This window comes from Nelumbo lutea, chromosome 6 (genome assembly GCF_056320005.1).
Source record: "Nelumbo lutea isolate HS-2025 chromosome 6, American lotus-T2T, whole genome shotgun sequence".
NCBI lineage: Eukaryota > Viridiplantae > Streptophyta > Magnoliopsida > Proteales > Nelumbonaceae > Nelumbo > Nelumbo lutea.
In genome coordinates this window covers 1,192,034-1,216,367 of record NC_142689.1, presented here as the reverse complement: position 1 = coordinate 1,216,367, position 24,334 = coordinate 1,192,034, and the positions used below count along the sequence as shown (strand labels likewise).

Genomic DNA, 24,334 nt, shown 5'->3' with positions numbered 1-24,334 from the left:
AGGGAACTGATTTGTTCGAGACTTCGAGGTAGAGTTCTAACCATTTCAGTTGTGACTCCTGATGGAGCGCGATCCGGCCGATCTTAGCTGTCCGCTACCTTGCTTCTGAACGGGGTAGCAGGGAACCTGAAACGGAGGAGATGGGAAAGCTCCGGGGGGAACCCGGTGTAGAGGCTCCGAAGCTCAAGTTAGAATCTTTCAAAAGCAAGGTAATACCAGATAGCGCAAATTTTGCATACCTCCGTTGTCGGGGGGCAGGGGGCTCTTATAGTCACTTCGTGTACTCGTCCCAAGGCCCTTGTCAGATCAGGTATGATTACCCTTGCGCTTGTCAACTCGGCCGTCGTCCCTTCTGCTGAACAGAACCGTCACTGCCTAACCGTCTAACTGGAGATGGCGGCGTCAATGGCGGTGGCAGGTGGCCGTTTAGAGTGCTGCTGCCAAACGTCAGATCCCAAGTCAGTCAGGCGTGGCGCCCTCGGGCACGGACTTCCCTGGTGTCAGGCATGGTACGACTTGTTTGGCTTTGGTGCCCAGAAGATGATGCGAAGTGTTGAGCGAGGCGGTCTTGAGCTCGGAGGTATCCCGAATTGTTACAAGGTGGGTCAGTTCGGCGAAGTGTATCCCGAGCTGTTACAAGGTGGGTCAGTTCGGCGAAGTGTATCCCAAGCTGTTACAAGGTGGGTCAGTTCGGCGAAGTGTATCCCGAGCTGTTACAAGGTGGGTCAGTTCGGCGAAGTCTATCCCGAGCTGTTACAAGGTGGGTCAGTTCGGCGATGTCTATCCCGAGTTGTTACAAGGTGGGTCAGTTCGGCGAAGTGTATCCCGAGCTGTTACAAGGTGGGTCAGTTTGGCGGTGTGTCCCCTTGTCCCCGCCTAGGCTTGGCCCCTTCTACCGAGCTGTCGTTTCTGCCACGTGTCACATAATGAAGAGGTCGGGCCAAATCTTCCTTCATCAACTCCCAAAGTTAAACATGGTGGGGTTTCAACCGATGAAGATGAAGCGGAAGGACTTCGAATAAGCTTACGATGAATTCTCCGAATTTTCTCTGTCTTCTCCCGCTACAAAGATCAAGACACTCGTATGAGTTCCCGATGAATGAAGATTTGGCCTGACCTCGTAATTACACAATACGTGGCAAATGCAATAGTTTGGCACAACAGCATGCCTAAGGCGTGAGCACCAAAGGGAGGAACCAGCGGTCCGAACTCCCTACCAGCAGTCCAAACTCCCTACTAGGAGCCCAAACTCTCAACTAGGAGCCCGAACTCTCCCTTAGGCCTCGAGCCAAACCCAAAGGGCAGTAGCCCGAACTGGCTTGCCCTATGGCAGTTTGGGACACACCTCTCTGAACTGGCCTGCCCTATGGCAGTTCGGGACACACCTCTGAACTCAAGACTTCACCTCACTCACCACTCCAGCACTTCGCCTCCATGACGCCAAACTGGACAATCGTACCATGCCTGACACCGAGGAAGTGAAGGGTTGAGAGATCCATCACATGGACGCCCAAAGATTGCGGAATAAGGGGCGAATTTCAAAAATTTTTCTCTCCCTTCAACTGGGAATCACATTCCCTATTTAGAAAATCATATTTTCAAGGATAAATCTTGAATTTTAAACTGAACCAGATCTGAACCAAAAGGATTGGGAGAGAATGATACCTGATACGGAGAAGCAATATCTCCCAACGAAGGTGTTCACGCCCAAGGAAGGATCCAAAGACTGCTCCCACTGAAGATGGCGCAGTGCAAAATGGAGCAGAATCAGCAGTGTTCTTCCCCAAGAACTCTGTCCTTCGCAAGAAACAACAGGATGGAACATGAGCACAACTCCCTTTTCAATCATTTCTCAAAGAATTGATGTCAAGATCCAATCTTGACTTCTCCCACAGCTGGAGATCGAACTGGCAAACAGGGCGGCAAGAGCAGGGAGGCGGCAAGAGAGTATTCGCAGGGTGCAGAATTCTCTCTTCTTGATTTCAGCACTAAAGATGATCTGATGTGTTCCTTTTTTTTTTGGTTTCTCTCAAGGCTGCCGCTCCCTCCTTCTTTTTGTTAACTTGAAAAGATCAGCTCCTAATCCCATTAGGAGGTGCTTATCCAAATCATATTTGGATAAGCATTCTCTTCTAATGATAAGGATAAACCCTTATCTTATCTGCAGATTAGATTAGCTTTATCCTAATCTTATTAGGAGGTTTCTAGATCTGAATCACATTCAGATCTGGACTCTCTGAGTGGATAGGATTAAGACCCTATCCTAACTGCTAATCCATCTCAGAATTCGCCCCTTTAATTAACTAAATTAATAGTCCAGTTTGAAATGGGCTTTAGGCCCATTAAGCTTATGTGCTCACTTAACCTTCCTAACTGCTGCCCAGTTGGGCTTCCTTGTATGGCGTGGGACCCAAGCATTGATCTACACATCATCCACATGGGTTCGGCCCAGCCTTTGTTACAAGGCCTAGTCGAATACACTGTTAAAGACAGTGCACCCCCTGAAACCCATCAAATGGGCTCTATGGGCCCAACACTTACCCTAAGTGGTCCCTGGGCCAAGCCACCTTGTAACACCCAGGGACTGTGGGCAGATGCAAGATTAGCCCATCAGGCATTATCCTCAATGGTCTTACACTTAACCTCCCAGCCCATAATGATCATACACTGCCCGACAAGAGAGGACCTCTCCCTCGACTGCAAGGAACAGTGCTGCACTCTCCACTTATATGGATCCCGGGAATTAAAACCTTTTGCAAACATTTTAGAAACCATAATGTATATATTTTGCAAAACAAATTTCAACGGTTGAAATCGGCTGCCGGCAGTCTTGGTTTCCAACAGTGAGAGTGCACCCCCGACCATTACCTTTGTCCGACAAAGGGGCTGATCTTGTCACTATGATCACCCACTCAGATGAATTCTCGGATTGTCCCAACATACCCAGGTTTTGACCCCCGCTAAGGATCTCACTGATTGGTACATCAAAGATAGCCCGATCCGACACCTAGTGCAGTATCATACTCGAGTCTAGGAGTCGGGTGTAACTTTCCAGTTTTGTCCATCAATCTCCAAGGTCCAGGGCAATACTGGAAATCTGGTTCAGTTCAAAGATTCAATTAATCTCACATTGTATGTGCCTAAGGTCTCACCCCGGTAGCTGAGACAAGCCACCCCAACCGGCTTGGTGGCACCACAGTGTCAGCCTTGTCAGGATAGGTCTCCCCAGACCGACCCACTGGCTGTGAACATTCAAAACTAACACGAGTCTCAATAAGTGTCCAGTTTAAGGGTAATACACAGAAACATACCAAGGGAACATGAATCAAATATGTACTTTTATTCATTTACAATAAACTCATAAAGTACATCAATTTTGATTGAAGCTAAGGGCATACAAAACTGTCTAACAGCTCCCACTTGCACTTAGGCCCAATCAGGTACTAGCCGGAGTCCCATGCTTTCCACGTGTTTCTCAAACACTTTCTGTGTCAGTGGCTTAGTCAATGGGTCTACCACATTCTCCGCTGATGCTACCTCTTGCTATCATCCTCCTGTAGGTCCAGTGTTGTCATACAACAATGGAATGGGTGATGTGCTGAATTCCAAATTCATGAATGAACACCTTCATTCATAAGGCAACATCACTTACGGCAATGCGCTTGGCCTCCGTCAGGTATTGATGGCATTTTAGCCCTAGCCATTCCCATTGTCGGAGGCCCTTCACCGTCTCTTTATCAAGAGTGACACCAGAGTCAGGGGCGGCCATCCCCCACCCAGTCTGAAAAGGCCACCCTAGTACACTTTGCACCCCGAAGTAGTCCCGCTTTCACGCTGAGACCTTGTTGGGAAGTTCATGCAAGAGCTTAAAACCTGGGCGAGGAGACAGGTAATACGCCCGCCTACTTCCGAGAAGAGGACCGACTTGTTTCTTAAGCATTAAAATAGATGGGAATATCTCCAAGTCTAAAGGAAAGCCCTGTTCGCAGAAAAGGGAGATTGTCCCCACCAAGTTACGAATGGAGTTCGGGTGAATCTGGCCGATGGTAATGCCGAAGTGGTTTATGACCTCGACAAGAAGGGGGGTGGAAAGGCAATCGCAGCCCCATAGTGAGCTGCTCCCGAAATATCACGATCTCTTCAGGACCGTGTTCCCAAGGAAAGCTACTCGAAGGAATGAAATAGACGTACTCCCTAGGCAAGTTGTAATAGGTAATAAGGGATTGGAGCCCCTCAGGCGTCATGGTCAAAGGACCAAACCTGTCTAACATCCGACCTCGACGAGAGGTAGACACCAAACTGCCTGAAGCGGCTCGGCCTACGGGCTCAAACTATTCCTCAAGTTCTACCTCAGGTTCACTAAGGCCATCGGGGGATGCAACTCGGTTCGTAGAACCTGGATCAAACCCACTTGAAGAACCGTCTGAGCTATCCAGACTAGACATCAAGGAGAAAAGGTGGATTCCAGGAAAGTACTCACCCGAAAAAAGTTTTGAACAGACTTCGGAAATTGGAACAAGCAAAAAACCTTGAAGGCGAACTAAAAAGCCTGGACACGAGTTGAAACTTGGACGCGAGCTCAAGAAGCAAAACGCAGAAGTGACAAAGCGGCTGGGGTCCCCTACTATTTATACCCACAGTAACTGAGAACCAACAGTGCATATCAGAGTCAATCCAACGGCCCGCATTCGCGCTAACCGCACGTCCCTTGAGGCCGAAACGTGATTGGTGCACGTCTTTCTGAAACTGACAAAACGCCGGCGCACGTCTTTCTGAAGCTGACAAGACGACAGTGCACGTCTTTCTGAAACTAAAAGTATGACCAGCACACGTCTCCTCGCCTTTCAAACGGCAGCGACGCATTTTTTCAAAATCAAAAAGACTCGTTGTCACGTCTCCCAGCGGCACGCTTTTTTGAAATTTGAAATAAGTGCGCGCCGCCACGTCTGTCAGCATTTGTAAGTAGGTAAGCGCGTCTCCCGCCTTTTGGGCGCTCGAGAAACCCAAAGAACCCTGACAACGCACCTCGTGCTATTAAGATTCTAAGTACAAGACAAATCTACCTACCACCTCGCGAACTCCCCGCACCAGAGCAAGAACCTTAGCACGAGGAGTGGGGGGCAATTGATGAAGGAAGATTTGGCCTGACCTCGTAATTACGCAACACGTGGCAAAGGCAACAGCTCGACACAACAGCATGCCTAAGGTGCGAGCACCAAAGGGAGGAACCAGCGGTCCAAACTCCCTACCAGCAGTCTGAACTCCCTACTAGGAGCCCGAACTCTCAACTAGGAGCCTGAACTCTCCCTTAGGCCCCGAGCCAAACCCAAAGGGCAGTAGCCCAAACTGGCCCGCCTTATGGCAGTTCGGGACACACCTCTCCGAACTAGCTTGCCCTATGACAGTTCGGGACACACCTCCGAACTCAAGACTTCACCTCGCTCACCACTCCAGTACTTCGCCTCCAGGATGCCAAACTGGACAGCCGTACCATGCCTGACACCGAGGAAGTTCGTATCCAGGGGCGGCGCACCTGATTGACTTGGGATCTGACGCTTGACAGCCGCACTTCAAACGATCACCTGCCACCGCCACCTGCCACCGCCATCTCAGTTACAGAGATGGCTCCAACAAGGATCAGTGGCAGTTCTGTCCCAACAGAAGGGATGGCACCCGAACTGACAGAAGCACAGAAGTAATCATACCCGACCTGATAGAAGCCTCGGAGTGAGTGCGCGAAGTGGTTATAAAAGGCCCCCTACCCCCAACAACAAGGTATATAAACTTTGTGCCATCTGGTTTTTATCTTGTCTTTGAGAGAATACTAATTTGAGTTTCGGAGCAATCTCACTGGATTCCCCCTGGAGTTCCCTTATCTTCCCCATTTCAGGCTCCCTGTTGCTCCAGTCGGAGGCAAAATTGTTGACAGCTAAGATCGGCCGGATTGCGCACCTTCAATTCCATTTCATCTCTTTTTTTTTTTCAATGAAATCTTTGTTGAATTCTGGGAATGGAGGTGAAAAGCATTTCCGTCTTAAGCCCTAACGTCCGTTGAATTTGGTGATTGTCCAATCCCCTATCCCGATGTTTATGATTCACGCTTGGTTTAAGCCCTGCTACCTTGCTCGATTCATCAGGATTCTTTTTACTTGGTTAGGTAATTGACATGAATATGATGTCATACTAAGCATGTTGTCTTCTTTGCATCCCATTATTCAGAGCATTCTTGGAGTCTGTTGCTACATAATGAGACTTTTGACAGAGAGAGTCTCAATCAAATAAGAGAGAAAAAAACTTGGAGTGGTTAATTGGGCACTAGGGGTTTTGCCAAGCACCGACACACCCCACGTTTCATACGGCAAGCACCGATGTCGGGGTGAAGAGAAGTAGTAAGCACCTGGTCCTAAACTGATAAACACCGGCGTTGGGGTGAAGACAAGGGTATTATTGTTATTTTGTTAAAATATAACAATCACTTGATGTGGTATGTGAACGGGATTACAACGGAACCCTAACGATAAGGGATTAATTAATCAATTGTTAAAAATAATAAGAATACTTTAAGATAATATATAAATATTAAAGATAGAGTTTGTCAATTAATTAAACAGTTTATGAAATTTGTCTTTTTTTTTTTTAATTTTTAAATTAAATTACAATTGAGGTTTTTACTTAATATCAAAATACAGGAAAGGTTTATATGATTATTATAAAATCTTATATTTTACCCTTCTCTTATTTTACTCATGAACCACGCAACGTCCTCACAAAATTGTGAGGAATTAATACGGTCTCCTTATCAACGAGCCAATTGACACCTTACTTTGTCAGGATGAATTCGTATTATGGTATCGGGCTTAGATTACCTAATAACTGGGCCGGGCCCATCTGAAAAGTAAAAGGCCGGAGTTCTAGGCCTAGGTCCAAAGCGAATCAATATCTTTTCTTTCGAGCTGGTCGATCCGGGCGTGAGTCCAGCCATCGTTCCAGACTTCCAGTTTTAGAAAATTGATTAGAAGCATCAAGTATCTTTTCCTTGGCGAACCAACCAGCAACCACACTGTCTTGTTTCGCAAGCTTGAACAATTCTCCAAAAACACACTTGGACGGTTGCACCTAGGTCCAACCGAAGAACCTCTCTTTCACTCTCATAAACGCAGAGGTAAGAAGCCCCTATTCTACAATGTGCCTTATTTCTTTTTGTACTGGAATTTTGTCTTTTTTTTTTTCTTTATTCAGATCTAAAGTTCAATTCTTTGTCCCATAGTTACATTCAGAGTAGAATAAGGTCTCTGAAATCTCATCTGGCTATATCTTAGATTGTGCAGATTGCAAGGTTCCAGTCGAATCGAAGATGTTTCTTACCAGGTGAAAACATATTGATACCAACTACGGGATTTTTTGTCTACATATTCTCAACTTTTGTTTTATTTTTATTGATTTGTTTTGTTTTGGGTAACTGAAGGACTGAATATGATAGAGGTGTCAACACCTTCTCTCCAGAGGGGCGGTTGTTTCAGGTTGAATATGCGATTGAGGCTATCAAGGTAATCGGACTTGTGCTTCTTTGTGTTTTGGTCAAGTAAAGGAGGGTCAATTGTGGAGGAAATGTGTGCTTATTGCAGTTGGGTGTGAATGCATTTGGGTTAAAAGAAGGTGCTTTATGAAGGGTATTTGTGTTTCTCGTAGTTGGGTTCAAAGACGGTGCTTTATGGGGTATTTGTGTTCTTTCGGTTGGGTTTCAGCGCGGTTTCCTATTTCCTGTTCTCCTCTTTCTTCCTTAGTGCAATTATTTTTTCGGTGATAATACCCTGTTTCAGTGCAGTTGGGTTGAATTGGGATCGTTTTACTAAATACTAAGGAAAAACGAGTTCTTTGTAGAAAGAAATTGTGTTCGTTGAAATTGGATTTTTCTGCAGTTGGGTTGAGGCTGTTGAGATTTCTACCGACTACATGCGGTTGTTTATTGAGGGAACTCGCGTTTTTTGCAGTTGGGCTCAACCGCAATTGGGATAAAGACCAAGGAAGGCGTCGTGCTTGCCGTAGAGAAGCGCATAACTTCACCATTGCTGGTTGTTCACCTTTATCTAGTTGATTTATATTTTGTTGATGTTTACTTTATGTATTTTGTTTTTCAGCCATTGGTCATTATTATTTTATTTAACTCATCTTGTTTGGTGTTGTCCCTTTTGTGTTAAATTAAAGTAATTTATATACATGCATATAATTCCTCATGCATTGCAATATATATACGCAGACAGTAACTATTTTATCTACTCATTGAGGGAAAAGTTTTTTTTTCCCTTGGATCTGCTACCCACAAAGACGCCACCCACATGCACCAATATGAGACTACATCCGTGCATATGTAACATCTTTCCATGAATGACAACTGAGATGTTTCCGATGTGTGTGGCTTTAGTGTTTTATGAGTAGGCTTGTAGATAGTGTTGTGGGATCTGGACTCCAGTTTTGTGTGTAGTTTCTCTAACTCATTATATTTGGAGTATGATAAATATTCCCATGGGATTTTGTAAATGGTCAGAAATTCATCAATACATATTACTATATTAATAAGCAACACAACATTTTATGTTAACAAATACAGACTCAAGGAACCTTGTAAAGGGAAGGCAATGCATGTATTAGTCTATTAGATACTAATAGCTAATGAATTTGTTAACGATGCAAATGAACCCTAGTTTGTAACATGGACTTGAAAATCATTTGAGTGGATCCATAATTCTTGGGATTTTCCTATAAAATATTGAAGCTGAGGAGTGATGGAGAAATTGGACTGAACAATGTATCTATATGGTTTTGTTTCTTCATTGTTGGTAATGTTTACTTGAATGTTTTTTCTCTTTCCACTCAAAAAAGGGCTGGGCAAGGTCCAAATGGGAATTCTTTTCTTTTCTATGCACCTCAATGATGTTGATCGGAGGTTTCATGGTATGATGGGAGATTATTCCCCATCTCATATATTCAGTTTGCAAATGATTCCATTATTTCTTGTAAAGATAAGAGTAATTCTGCTTCCACCATGAAGGAAATCATAGATAGCTTGGAATTTCTGATGACTTAGAGTTTACATGAACAAAATATGCATTACAAGTTGATTGCATTGCCTCAATCCTGTATGCAACTTAACAAATTGGTCAATGAGGTTTCTGGGCTTACTTTTGGAGAACACTAGGTAGATGAATTTTGGGATCCCATATTCAAGAGATACAACAAGAAACTGGTCGATTGGAGAAAAAGTTACATCTCATTTGGGGGGCAGGGTATGATGTTTATTATATCTAACTTAATAGCCTCCTCATGTCTATAAGTTATTCTTAAATGCTCTAATTAAAATTGCAAACAGAAATGAGAAAATGATGAGTAACTCTTTTCTTGAGGTCACCAAATAGATCATTTGGTGGATTTTGGAACATGGTATGCAAAAACAAAGAAGAGGGGGACTGAAGACACGATGCATAAGGGAGAGGGATATGTCATTTCTAGGAAAATAACTTTGGAGTTTCCTAGATGAGCAGTATGGCCTATACCACGTGGCAATCAAAAGAAAATATGACCATCAAATTAATGAATGCTAGACTAGGAAATGGAGTCTCCTTATTATTTCCTTAGCAATTGATCTTTTCCATGCTTCATACCTTTGTACACATAACAGAGCATGTTAACTGTCAAGAAAAGAAAGAAAAGGAAAAGAACATTTCTATCTGCATCAGCTATGACACTGCCTGGGGATGGAGTTAGGTTCTGCGAGGATTTGTGATAGGGGAGATCCCGTCTTTACTGGAAGTTTCTTGGATTATGCTCATTATCCCCAATGCATAACCGATTGATTTTTCCTCTTGATTTGAATTCGGTTAGTGTCTAGCTTGGAACCCAGGTTTCAAGACAGGTTCATGGGACCACAATTATGAGAACATCATTTGACTCCTTGATAGCTTCTAAAGTGTATTTCTTTCCAATAAGAGCAGGGATGATTTAATATGGGTTTTGTAACCTGTCTTCTTTTCAAACTACTTTTATATGGGAACAGGAATCCTGTTTCCTATTCTTATGAAGGACCATAGAAGATACTGATATTGATTACTATCAGAAAAACTATAGAAGATACTGACTCCCAAAAGGATGCATACATTTTGCTGGAAAGGTTGCTCATGGGGAGGATAAACACATATGAAATGCTACAGACAAAAAGAGTTGGTGTTACTTCTTGTATGTGACTGAAATATCACAATGTGGAGACACTTTGCACCCTTTTCACATATCCATTGCTCGTCTATCTTATATTTATGCAATCTTTTGAAAGGCTATTAATCTCATCCACATTAACTTAGTGGCAGAGAAGGATCATGAATTTTGAAGGGCTATTATCTTTATTCATGGTATCTTATCACAAAGAAAAATCATGAAATGTTTGATGCATGCTCTGGTTTGGGATATATGGGAAGAAATGAATGCTTAGCTATTCTAGACTAAGAAGAGATCCTTCCAAGCAATGATTATTCTTCTGACTATCAATTAGGTTAATAAATTTGGGCTGTCCAACGATACGTCCCGTATCGGGCGTATCATATCATTGGCTTAACGATACGCCCCTACAGGGGTTGTATCAGGGTGTGACCTGGTTCAGGGGGTAGACCAGCCTTAGGCTGACCCCTCTGAACCAGTTTCAAAGAAAAGGGGGGGGGTGGAGCAAGCTTCGATACAGGCTGATACGCCCCTACCGGAGTATTGGTCTGTATCGATATTTTAATCCTTGCCTGTAATAGAATGCAGTGGTGATCTGGGCTCCCCTATGCCTAGAAAGAACTCTTAGAGGGTTGAAGCAATGCTTAGAAACAACTTCAGTATGATCATCATAGCATGTTTTGGACTGGCTGGTAGAGGTACTCAGCAAGATGCTAAGCTACTGTCTTAGTGTTTCTGATTCACGGAATGAAATTATCGGTTTTGATGGACTACAAAATGACACTCATAGAAGAAGTTTTGCAGGTTATCATAGCTTGGATCTGAAAAGTTTACGATGGCCTTTTACCATGAATGCTGGGAGGTGATCAAAGAGGATCTGAAGAGAATATTTGATGAATTTTTAGTTAGAGGCAAAGTGGGAAAGGCAATAAATGCTACTTTTATCTCTTTGATTTGAAAATATGTGGATGTAACTTCAACAAGTGAATTTAGGCCAATTAGTCTCACCACAAGTTTGTATAAGATTGTGGCTAAGGTATTATTCGTGAGGCTAAAGAATGTGTTTAATCTGGTTGCCACCTAAACAAAGAGCTTTTGTTAAAAACAGAGAAATCCTAGATCATATTCTTATAGCTAATGAGGCAGTGGAAGACTTCAAAAAATTGAGGAAGGGGCTTGTGTTTAAGATCGTGCTGATTGGGAGGGTAGGAGAGGCATTAGACAAGGGGACCCATTATCCCCCTTTTTAATTATCTTGGTGGTGGAAATTTTCAGCAAACTTTTGAGGAGGGTAGATGTGAGAGACATTTTTAGAGGTTTTAGGGTGGAGAGATTGAGCCGAATTGTTTCTGATTTGCAGTTTTCTGATGACACCTTGATTTTGGTCGAGTTCAGGGAGTTTCATAATGTGAGAGCTCTTAGGAGAATTCTAGAGATACTAGAAAGAGTCACTGGCTTGAGAATCAACTTTGCCAAATGTAATTTGATGGGTTTACAAATGGAAGATAGAGAATTGGAGGAGTGTGCAATTATCTTGGGTTGTGGGATTAAATAGTTGCCAATTAAGTATTTACTATTTAGGGTTACCTTTAGGGGGTAATCCTTGAGATATTTCTTTCTGGGAGGTGGTGATTGAGAGGTTTTCAAAAAAAAAAGGACAGTTGGAAGAAAAGCTACGTTTCAAAGGGTGGAAAACTTACCCTCATCAAATTAACTTTGTCTAACCTTCCAATCTACTTTGTCTCTTTTAAAGCACCCATGCAAGTTGTGCGAAGAATAGAAAAAATTATTAGGGATTTCTTATGGGATTCAGGAAGTGAAAAAGAAATATCATCTCATGGATTCAGGAAGGGATTTCTTAGGAGAGTGCAGGAGAAAAATTTGTCTCTTCTAGGCAAATGGTTGTGGAGGTTCCCTAATGAGAAAGGTATTGTGGCATTTAGTAATCAAAAGCATTTATGGGCGGCATCCTAATGGGTGGGACACAGTTTATGCCAGAAATTCCACTCTAAGAAGCCCATGGAAAGCAATCTTGGCCCTTCTTCCAACCTACTTACAACACATTACACATAAGGTATGATGCTGTCTCTTGAACCAAGGTGAAGTTTCGGGAAGATTCTACCTTCCTACAAGCATTTCCTGGAAATATAATATATCCACTTCAAAAACAAACCCGTTGCTGGCTTGGTAACATTTGATAGAGAGGGTGGGTTTGGGTCTTGGGCTTAAAGAGCGCTTTGAGGGAATAGGAAATGGATGGAATAACTGCCCTACGTGACATCCTTCAACAGGAACATATGCTCTTTGAGGATAGATGGGAGAGTGTGGGAACCTGATGTTAATGGACTCTTTGCTTGTGCCTCTTTTTTGTTTTTACAAACCTTTTGCCAATGAAACAAAGTGAACCTGAACCCATTCCTAGTGCTAGAGGTGTGGTGTTGCCCTATTCATCCTAAAGTAGAGGTCTTTTGTTGGGAAGCCGCCAATCAAGTCATTAGCACCTTTGAGAGGTTCCAAAGGAAGCAGGAAAACTGGTGTCTCTCTCCTCATGTCTATCTTTTGTTTGAGGAGCAGGGAAAACACCAACCATCTTGTGTGTTGCACTTTTTTTTTTGAAGAATAAATAAAATAAATTTTATTAAAAGAAAAAAGGTTACAGAGTAGGAGGTGACAAGAAGGCACCTCCGCACTACAAAACAACAAAACACCAACACAAACAAGCAGAAAACTGAATACAAATCTGCAGAACGAACACAATCCACCAAGGCTTCCCCAAAACTAGAGGGACTATGTATTGCACTTTTGCACCCAGGTGTTGGGAACATTTCTCTTCTTTGGCTGGTTGTGTTTGGGTAGCACCAAGAGAGGTCAAGGATTTATTTAGTACCAGATGGGTGGAAATGTACTACAAAGAGATACAATATTGTACTACAGAGGTTAGGGCTTTTTGCTGGGAAGTGGCTCTTCAAAAGATCAATACTATGGATGTACTTCAAAGAAAAAATCCAGACTGGAGCCTTTCCCCACATGTTTGTTACCTTTGCTTAAGAAATGGTGAGACGACGACTCATCTTTTGATTTCTTGTCCTTTTGCTTATTATTTGTGGGATTGGTTCTCTTCTTTGTTTGGTTACAGATGGAACCCCCCTCAGGTGTGCTGAACCTTTTTGACTCTAGCTTCATCTGACAACCAAGGAAAAGGGGTAGGGTAATGTGGAGAATAACAAGAGCTGCCATCCTATGGTCAATTTGGGAAGAGAGAAACAATAGGATCTTCCTAGGGCAAGAAAAATCCAAGGAAGCACTTGTGGAGGATGTCACCATCAAGGTTATGCACTGGCTGAAAGTACATCATCTTTTCAAGGATTTTTCCTCAGCGGATTTAATTAGCAATTGGAGTGCTATAGCTATATCTTCGCCTTCCTCCACTGCGGTACAAGATTGTTGGGTACCACCGCCTCAGTTCAAGGTGAAACTAAACTTTGATGGAAGCTCCTTGGGTAATCTAGGTCAGTCGGGAGTTGGGGGTGTGTACAGAAACGAGGAAGGAAAAGTCTTGGCCCTTTACTTGGGTCCAATTGGGGTGGGAGATTCATTAAGGGCAGAAGTAATGGCCTTACTACAAGGTTTGAAATTAGCAAAACAATGGGGAATGCAACAATTAGAAGTGGAAGGTGACTCCAAGCTAGTAATAGGGTGGATGCAAACTGGAAATCTGGGAGTGTGGTCTCTTAGACAGCCTCTAAGAGAGATTATTAGCTTAGCAAGGGGGATTGGGGTGCACTTTAATTGGGTAAGAAGGTCAGCAAATGGAATGGCTGACACTTTAGCTAAGCAAGGAGTTACTAGGGAGGCTTTGTTTTGGGCGTATTTGTAAGTTTTTGATTTTTTTCCATCCATTTTGTGGGTGGTAAGCCTGTAATCTTTTCAATTATCGAATGGAAGTTACAGTTTCCTATAAAAAAAAAAAAAAACAATATTGTGACTGTGTACAGGGAGTTGTTCTATGGGAGCTGTGGAATGAAAGAAATGCCAGAAATTTTTAGGAAAAGACTAAAGGTTTGGGGGATTTGATTGAGGTCACTATGTTAGGAGTTTCTCATTGGGATTTGGTATGTGAAGAATTCAATGATATTTCCTTAAATGACCTTTTAAGGGGCTGGAAAATCATTGCAGATTTCCAAGTGAGAAAACCAGAAATAATGACTACATGGAATGCACCAACAGTAGGGAGAATTAAGTTCAATTTTGATGGGTACAGCCTAGGTAATCTGGGAGTTTCAGGTATTGAGGGGTGTAGTCAGGGATCACAATGGGCTCATGATACTTTGCTTTTCTGGTCCCGTTGGTGTTGGACATTCCTTAAGGGCTGAATACTGAATACATGCTTTGATTCAGGGGTTAAATTTGATGAGTATGGAAGATTTGAAGAAAGTGGAGGTTGAGGGAGACTATCAAACTATAATTTTCTGGATGAGAAATCTATATGATTTCCTCAAAAAAGAAATCAATATATGATTCCTAGGTTGATAGTGAGATAGTCTGCTATATTGAATAGTTCATTCAAGTTAGAGCCTAGATGTGCTAATGGACTTGCAGACTCGTTAACCAGGGCAGGAGTGGCAAGGAAACAGCTTTTAGTGTCACTGCAAAGCTCTAGGTTTGGATTCTATCTTTGTTTGGGTGTAGTTGGGATATGCTAGCAGAAGCAAGCGCAATCTTTAACCCTGCTATGTTCTCTTGGCCCCATAAAATGTGGAGGTTTGCACGGGCAGCCTTGTTATGGACAGTTTGGGAAGAAAGGAATGCCATGATCTTCCAAGAAAAGGGAAGGAGCAGTCAAGCCTTGAAGGACTGCATTATGTACAGCCGTACAGGTCAATACATTGGTTAAAGACTCTGGAATTGTTTAACCATTTCTCCTTTACTGATTGTTGGAGGGATTGGTTATCAGTAGCAAGCTGTTCCTCCTCCAAGGTAAAGGTATTGACTAGCTGGGTCCCCCCTCCTCTCAGTTCATTGAAGCTGAGTTTTGATGGGAGCAGCCAGGGTAATCCGGGTCCCTCAGGGTTGGGAGGTGTACTGAGGAATGAGGCTGGAGAGGTTGTCTTACTCTACTCGGGCCCATTAGGTGTTGGGAACTCTATCCGGGCATAGCTGTTAGCTGAAATACAAGGAATACTTCTTTTTTTTATTGGAATACAAGGAAAACTTCTTGCAAAAGAAATGGGTGTGGAGCAGCTTCTGATTGAAGGGGATTCTAAGACAGTGGTGGACTGGTTAAATAATCCGGAGGATGTCACTTGGGGCTACAAGAGTTAAAGAAATTCAAATGGCTGACAAGGAATATATCTGTAACAGTACAGTGGGTTGGGGGATCAGCTAATGCATTTGCTGATATCTTGGCAAAACAAGGGACAAATAGGGAGACATTGTTCTGGGCGCAACTGTAACCCTTGTTTTAACATCCATGTACTCTTTGATGTAGTTTTTGCGCTTTCTGTTTGGAGAGGCGGCACCTCACGCCTCTCTAAGGGGATTTTCATGTAACCAATCTTTGAATTAATGGAATATGATTTTTTATTTAAAAAAAAAAAGAACAGTTTGAATGGGGATGCCCAAGGCCAGGTTGTAATTTGTAATATCTTTCTATGGGTTAAGTTTGTATTATTTTTTAATCCCTTGTACTAATTTTGACCAGCTGCTTTGTTTTCTGAGCAATGTGGCGGTCTCTTTCTCTTTAATGAAATATTTCTGTTGTTTATAAAAAAAGATTATCATAGCTTGGATTTTAGGCAGGAGCAAATGAGCAATAGCATAGGCCCTTGGGAACTATTCAAATTAGAGGGCTGGGTTTTCCCCTGTATCCTTTGATAGGTGAGTGGGGTCTTTGTTAGAAGTTACTATATTAGCCTATTGTTTTGCTGGTAGATTGGTGCTTAGTGCTTAAAGAGTTTGTCTCCTAAAAAGGAGAAGTTTCTTTCTTTTTTTTTTTCTTTTTTTTGGGGGTACTCATTAAAAAGAAGACATCTTTCAAAGGGGTGTTACCTAGTGAGTGTATATTTTTATTTTATCTGTATGTCTTTGGCTAGTATAATAAACTACAACTAATTTCAACTCACGGGGTGTACTTATGCATTGTTACCTTCATGTTTACACATTAACATGACATTTTGCTGTTATCAACCAGAAAATGAGGTGGGTGTGGGGTATCAGAGCACTCTTGCAATTGTGATAAATCCAGCCTAAAAGAGCAACCATTCAAACATGTACTGCATTATATAAATATATGCTAGAAACTGTTGGCCGCAATTAACAGTTTATGAATATTCACACACATTTGTAGAAATGCATGTATAAACATAGTTACATATGTGTAAACAACCCAAGGATAATCTTCTTTTCCACTTGAAGCCTGCATCAAGCTCCCTTTTTATATTGGGAATTTCCTGTATGGGATGTTGATACATCATGCTCCCAACTTGCCTGATTGCAGTCAGTCCATTAACAATTTAGAATCTCCTTCTATCTCCACTTGGTGTAATCCCAATTGCTTGGCATATTTTACACCTTGAAGCAGAGCCATCACTTCTGCTCACAGTGAGTCTCCCACCCCTATTGGCCCAGAAAACATAACAACAATTCTCCCATCTCCAATCTATCAAAAAAATAAAAAAAAACAATCTCCCATCTCCATCTCTGAATACTCCCCCTATACTTGAAGGTCCTGGGTTACCTCTAGATCTCCCATCAAAGTTCAACTTTATTCTTTGTTGTGTTGGAGGGGACCACATTTCCTGCACAATAGGTTTTATACTTGTTCCTGTATTTATACAAAGCCTTTGCATTCCAATGTGATTGTTTATGTTACATTATTGTGTAAAGTCATGTCTCCTGAAGAAGAGAGCTTGTACATATAGAACAGAGTTTGTTTCCTATATAGACAATAACTTTGGTAGAAAGATATACAAGTCTTGGCTAATGGAAAAAAAAAAAAAAGAAAAACTTGCATTTAGCTAGTGTTTCCTTGTTTCTGATTGATTTCCAGCCAGATATGATTTTTGCTATTTAAGATGCTTTTCGTGACTCACTTGCTGGTTATTATTATTCTCTATTCTGAAACCTTCTATAGCATTATGCAATGTATGCACTCACATGAATTTATGTCTTTTTTAATCTCTGTTGCAGGAGCCCAGTAGTGTGGAGAAAATTATGGAAATTGACGAGCATATAGGGTGCGCCATGAGTGGACTGATTGCTGATGCCCGTACACTTGTTGAACATGCTAGAGTTGAAACTCAGGTGCTGCATTATTCACTTTCTCTCTTAGTAATTGAAACATAGGGCAATTACTAATTTTATGTAATTCTGTTTACCAGAATCACAGATTCTCATATGGGGAACCAATGACTGTGGAATCTACTACTCAAGCTCTTTGCGATCTTGCCTTACGATTTGGTGAAGGAGATGAAGAATCCATGGTTTTTAACTTTGTACCATTTGAATATTAGTATTATTTTGTATTTGGCACATGATAATTTAGTGCAATTTCTGCATGATTTCATCATATTTAATTCTCATCTGAATTTGTTATCCCTTAAAATGAAAAGTTATGTCCAAAGAACCATCATTTTTGACTTCTTGTCTGTTGGAAACTGATTATGGTATCGAGCATCATGGGCACATGGTGGCTTAGTTCAAATAAACTGAATTGATGAGAACTTCTGCACAATTTCATCATATTTAATCTTCATATCAATTTATTATCTTTTAAATCATTCCAAAATGTTAGCATAAAGCCTCTGCAGTTGTCATCTTTAATTTCATCTGTACTTTGATTATCATTTTGCAGTTTTACCAATAAAAAAATTCAAATTTCAGTTTTCCATGCTTCTTTTTTTATTGCTTTGCATTGCTTCAAAATATAAGCCCTTGTAAAGCCTTCTCATTTCACTGGCCATATTCATTAGGCTGGAAGCTTTAACAGTTCCTTTTAGTTGTTAATCCTTAATTGCTATGTCTATGCTCTTTTGATTGGTATTTGTTGATGTATCTCTGTTGCAGTCAGGAGTTAAAATTTATGGCTACAAGCTGATGACATATAAAATATCCTCTTAAGAAACCAATATTTCAATGGATAATTTTAATTACTTGTTTTTCTGAATAAGCATTACTTTTTGGCCTGAGTACTTGCTTTCATCATTCATTTTGCTTTCCTGACTGGTAAAAGAAAATACATTAATTGGAAAAGAAGATGAAAACAAGGTATAAAGAGGGTAATTATCCAAAAAAGAAAAAAACAAAGTATAAAGAGGGGGAATCAAGAAGTAACCACAAAGGTCAAAAGTTCAACAAGACAATATCAAAGCAAAACAAGAAAAATGTATCCAAGACCTGAGAGGCCTAACCCAGGATGGCTGATCCAGTATTATCATTATTCTTTTTTTCTATTTACTTCAAGAATGTTTTTATGTCAACTATGATACCCGGATATTGGTATGAGCATGGGCACAGATATAGGACAGGGATATGACTCCATTTCCTAAAATCCTGGACATGGATTTGAGTAAGGGTGTCCCATATATGCTTTTCATGAACTTATATCTAGTTTTGAAGCCAAATGTCATTTCTCAAAACTTGTCTTGCCAAATTTAATTAACTTTCTAAGATTTGCAGAACTTTTATAGTATAATTTGTTAAAACATACCATTTACATTTTAAATATTTAAAAGTGTCAATGCTGGCATATACAAATGTCCAGGTATCACAGAATGTCAATCCTGCATTTTAGATATTGGACAAGATTTTCAATGCTAAAATTTATCTAAGTTATTTATAATCAATTGGTTGCTTCCAACTGTATGTTGCAGTGCAAGAATATGACCCAGCTCAAGCATAAGTCAAATGGGATTTGCAAGTTCTCCTAGGGGCTGATTATGGGATTTCATAGTTATCTTCATTCTTCACTACTGAATGACCTAAACATATCAACTAAAATAAAACCCTTTTCAAAGGACTGTCCCTTGTTTATTTTCTTTGCTCCCTTTTTTTTTTTTTTTTGATGAATATTTTCTTTGCTCCCATTTGGCATTCTATTTTATCTTAATTCTTAAGGCTGCTTTTGTTTCTCCATAAAATGGGTGTAAAATTTTTCCAAGGTAAAATATTCTTACTACTATTTTCATCACTTTTACATTGAAAACTTTTCTACCCCTTCTAATTTGTTCCAAACTTTATATGTGAATGACATAGAAAACAAGGTTTTGATTGTAAAAGGGGCAAGAATATAACTCAAGTATTTCAAGCTGAAATTCGTTAAGTCCATTTTATGTTGAAGCAAACTCAACTTGAAGTGTTGAAAAGAAATGCAATGTAAAGGAAACTGATTGTATGTTTTTTATGGTTGACATTAAAATGAAACAGAATAAAATTGATGACATTATGGATGTTGAATTGCTTTTATAAGCAAGATACATAGGGATTATTCTAGATCACAATTTTGTTTTTGTACAGTCTAATGGATGACAATTTCATTTTTGTACAGTCTCGACCTTTTGGGGTATCTCTTCTCATTGCCGGTCATGACGAGAACGGTCCTAGCCTGTGAGTACTTTCTCCCCATTTAGTTATTGGACTTTTATATTAAATTTTGACTTAAATTATGTCTTTTAGTTTCAGTTTGGCACTGCTAAGGTTATATTGATATTAGCAGTGCTACTTAATTTTGAGATCTTTACGAACTTTCCATGCCTTCTATATGACTAACAAATGTAGTGAGCTGGGACTCCCCAAGTACCACAACTAAGTCTTGTCCTAACTAATCAACTATATGGGGTTGGCTCCATGATTCGTGTTCCACCCTTTCACTCTGTCCAGTGCCATCATCTGTTGAAGTTGGAGGTCCCTAAATCATTTCACTACTTCAACCAATGTCCTTTTGGGTCTGCCCCTGGCTCTTCTAGACCTTTCAACTTTGTATCAAATCACTTCTCACTGGTGTTGTAGATGGTTTGCAATCTACTTTGTACATGACTAGAAATCTAGTTTCTGTCATGGCTGAAGTTTGTATAATTCTACAATCTACATATGCTAAGGGCTTAGACAAAAGTTTGAGGTCAATGGAACAATATTGATGCATATGACTGCTTTAATGCCTTAATGGATGTGAGACAGTTAATTCCTAATTTGAAACACCAAGTTTATTTAGCTGGACATTTTGAGTGTTATCAGAAATGCCTAGAAGAAATGAGGATATTGCTGAAGCAGTATAACAAATAGACCTTGACATCATTATCTTTTGGAGTATCAAAACTTTGGCGTTCTTGATAGAATTACAATTGCTCCCACAACAATACTTTGAAGTTGTTTCCTTTTTCTTTTTTTTTTTGGGGGGGGGGGGTGGGCAGCCTTAGTAGAATCATAATGCTCCTACAACACTTCGTGGATTTCAAAACTTGGGCATGTATCTTAATTATATACATATTATCTGTACTGTAGGTATTACACAGATCCATCTGGCACATTCTGGCAGTGCAATGCAAAGGCTATAGGTTCGGGTTCTGAAGGAGCAGACAGCTCTTTGCAAGAGCAGTACAATAAGGTATTGATATCTTCTACTTACATAACAAATTATGCACATACATTGCCATCATTCAATGTTGGTCCCAGCTTCTGGTCTCTTAGGAGGGGTGGACTGGATATGGTCCTAACCTTTGGCATTTTTTTTGCACAAACATATGTATATATTTTCTTTTGTTCTTCATTCTTGGGGCTTGTTTGGTTGCACTATTTGATATCTGGAAATCTAGACACCTCTGACTTTCTAACTTTTTAGAGGTCAGAGGTAAAATTAGTGCCACCGAACACCACTTTGGTTGTCTACAAATTTCTTACTTTTAGCTTCGCTGATGTGCAGGACAACTGAAATTCTAGACAATAGTCAGTAGTTTGAAATGGATCAGAACCGTTTTTAAGTTTGGCAAGTTTACCTGCTTAACAGAATTACTAGAAAATAATGAGATAAATAAAACAATAACTAGGTTTTAATACTGAACATCCTTGGTTTACTACTTTGTAAACCTTTCTAAACGAGTTATGTAGTAAAATATCTACTGATATTGGGGTGTTGTAGGCCCACAAATAACAGTCCATAGCATGAGAAAGGCATGATTTTGTATGGCTTCCGTTTATTTGATAAGCGGTGCCATGTCATTGCCAAATCAGCATTTATCCCGTCGTGCTGATCTGTATGCATAGGTATTCACAAAAGTAGGTCTTGATTTATGTGCACACCAACCGTTGGGGGAAGTTTCATTTTAACACTTCCCCCAACAGTTCAGCATTTATTCACTGTTCCACTGATGTGGCGCCTAATTGTCAATAAACAGTTTATCAAGTACTTCTCTCAGTTTTAAAGACAAATCAAGTACAAACATTTATTTAATAAATGTAAGCTATACCGAAGACATACTTAGAAACACAAGGGATGCTAATTTGATCTCAAAAGAAGTTTATGAACAAACTTTTAGATTCAGAAATCTAACCAAGAAATCCAAAATCTATGTCAAACTGAGAAGAAATGATACAAGGAGTATTTGGCCAAAATTTTTAACTTTCTGCTAATCTCCTGACAAAATGAGCTTTGACCAGTTGTTGAATCTGTGTGCGTGTGTGTGTGTGTTTTTTTTTTGTTACGGCCATTTGCATGCAGGATATTACTCTTCAGGAAGCTGAAACAATAGCTCTTTCCATCTTGAAGCAAGTAATGGAGGAAAAGGCAAGTGTTCTAGATACAAAACAACACGCTTATCTTCTGTTGCTTCCTATATAGCCATTCAAATTGAGTTGTGGTTTTTGTTCTTAGGTGACTCCAAACAATGTCGATATAGCAAAGGTGGCTCCAACTTATCATCTATACTCTCCTTCTGAGGTGGAAGCTGTCATTAGTCGCTTATGAAAGAGAACAACTACGTCTTCATTTATGCAATGCATCATACATCTTTTACTATTTTATTTGAGGGATTTTCCTTTTCTTGCAACAGGTATCCTAAGCAGTAAAACAACCTCTACTCTTTTTTTTTAATGGCTGAACGTGTTAAAACCAATTCAGTTTTTAGACTATGGGACTGCAAATTTAGTTGCATTTGGTTAAGATACAACAACAATGTTCAAACATTCTTCATTAGAACTTTTAAAATATTGGTTGATCTCGATCCTTGAAAAACTGGGTTTTCTAATTACCATTGCCAAGAAATGGAGATGCCTCGTAAGATATGGTTAATCATTCGACCCCCCTCAAAAGTCATAAAGCAAAGTTTCAAATTGAATGAAAACTTAATATGGAATTCCTTCCTTGGGTTGATTCATTCAACAATCAAGTTCCAATGCCATCATAAGTATGAAGTTATTATCTAGATTTATCGTCATTGGTATGAACTGGAGCTGCCAAAATATTCACATTCGTGCATAAATGAATATATATGCAGGCATTTATGTTCATGTTTACATAAATGTATTTATTATTGTTTCAGTAAAAGTAAGATTTACGCAAAAAAAAAAGTTTAGAAATTGATATTTCATGTACTGTATCTTTATCAGTAAATTTCTTGTAGTTTGATCAAGTTGGCCGAATTTATAAAATGTTGTCCACCTTTTCCAACCTGAAATTTAATGATCTTGATTTCGTTAAGCGCAAATGAAATCAAAATTCTGTGATGAAATTTGTTGTTAGTTGGACCATATCTATTCATTATTCCAGAGTGATAATGATCTGGACGTTTGCCTGTCTGACAGTCATCATCTATTTGACGGGGTGGTACATGTACCCACAAGGATGGTTTATACCATGGTTTTTGAACTGCAGTTGACCCGTAAGCTTGGACCATTTGGCCTGTGAATCGTTCAGGCAATTGGTTCTGTTTTACCCCAAACCCGGTCATTGGCCAAAAACCATTGGGTTCAATGACCTATTGACCTGGGTGGTTGAACTATCGACTCATTTGACCTGTTCAATATTTTGGCAGTTTTCTATTTTATTTATTTTTGTTTTTTAAAATTTTGCCAGAACAGGCCGTCTGTTCAAAACGGGCAGTCAAATCATCAACCCAAAAACTGATGGCCAGAATGATTCCGGTTCTAATTTCGGGTCATTGTTTAAACATTGGTTTATACCAGTAGGAATAAATTATAAGTTTCTCTTTAGAAACTCAGCTTTGGGTGATTATTACAGGTATGGCATAGGGACAGTGAATCCTATTTCGTCATTTGAGCTGAGATGGGCTGGGCTGTTTAAAATCAAATTGGCCATAATGTTCTTCCCCATGGCCGAAATCAAATTGACCTACTTAGAACACCTACTCATTGACTTATTTAAAACATCACCTGGTTGGCATTAACTTTTTTAAACACTCCGCATGGGCTGGATTTTGGTCCACCCAACCCGGTCCAATAAGAATCCATCACAAGCAACCTGGATTCAATCTGATCCGAATCCAAATAAGAGGATCCGATCCAAATCATTTTAAAGAAAATGGATTGGATATCAATTGCAAAACTAAAACTTGTAGGACCACGGAGGTAGGCCGTAGGTGATGGCAACAGCATTGATTGGTAATTGTTGGTGTGGCATTGATAGGGCAGAAGAAAGATGGGAAAGAGCGAGTAACCCTTTACGTGGGGTGGAGTTACAGGGGTTGTGTTGGCAACAGCGGTGCTGATGGATGGCTGCCACCTCACCTGCCAGAGGTGATGGCATTTTGTTTTTCTTCTTCCTTGGCAATGCCATCACCGCTCATCAAAAAGACGTGAAAGGTGATGGCATTGCTAAGGAAGAAAAAACAAGATGCTAAAGAGAGCAATGTGAGCTTTACGAGCAATAACATCCAACCCATCGTCCTATTAACGTAACGGTACACTTAATACTGGTCTTATCTGATTTGATAAGCTTAACGGACGTCTAAATCCAATTTTACTGGATTGGCCCCAACTCCATTGGTAGCCTACTTGTATGTAAATAATGACGGAGATGGCAGGTAGAAATCGAGTTAGCCACAGAATCGCTGTAAGCCTGTAATACGCAAAAAGTTGTTCATGGAACCAACTTTGAATTAACGCGGCGGAGTCGTAACAT

The 24,334-nt window shown here is 40.5% G+C and overlaps 1 protein-coding gene across 2 annotated transcripts; it reads left to right on the top strand.

The window, feature by feature from the left end:
- Positions 1 to 6,742: 6,742 nt before the first annotated feature.
- Positions 6,743 to 22,429, top strand: LOC148846732 (proteasome subunit alpha type-5-like). Of its 2 annotated transcripts, none has more exons than XM_088949298.1 (10): positions 6,743 to 7,162; positions 7,320 to 7,368; positions 7,466 to 7,547; positions 7,992 to 8,072; positions 17,395 to 17,508; positions 17,586 to 17,687; positions 19,751 to 19,809; positions 20,704 to 20,806; positions 21,917 to 21,982; positions 22,070 to 22,429. In XM_088949298.1, exons 2-10 carry the CDS (start codon positions 7,355 to 7,357, stop codon positions 22,160 to 22,162), a joined length of 714 nt encoding a protein of 237 aa, XP_088805424.1. In that variant the 5' UTR covers positions 6,743 to 7,162; positions 7,320 to 7,354; the 3' UTR covers positions 22,163 to 22,429. The 2 variants fall into 2 exon arrangements, with proteins under 2 accessions (XP_088805424.1, XP_088805425.1); XM_088949299.1 differs by having other exon boundaries at positions 6,746 to 7,162; positions 7,329 to 7,368.
- The last annotated feature ends 1,905 nt before the right edge of the window (positions 22,430 to 24,334 follow it).

Bases quoted from the DNA above. Each gene is read 5' to 3' on its own strand.
- LOC148846732 (XM_088949298.1), top strand. The intron at 17,509-17,585 runs GTGCTGCATTAT...TCTGTTTACCAG, and splicing joins ATGCTAGAGTTGAAACTCAG to AATCACAGATTCTCATATGG. The intron at 21,983-22,069 runs GCAAGTGTTCTA...TTTTGTTCTTAG, and splicing joins AGCAAGTAATGGAGGAAAAG to GTGACTCCAAACAATGTCGA.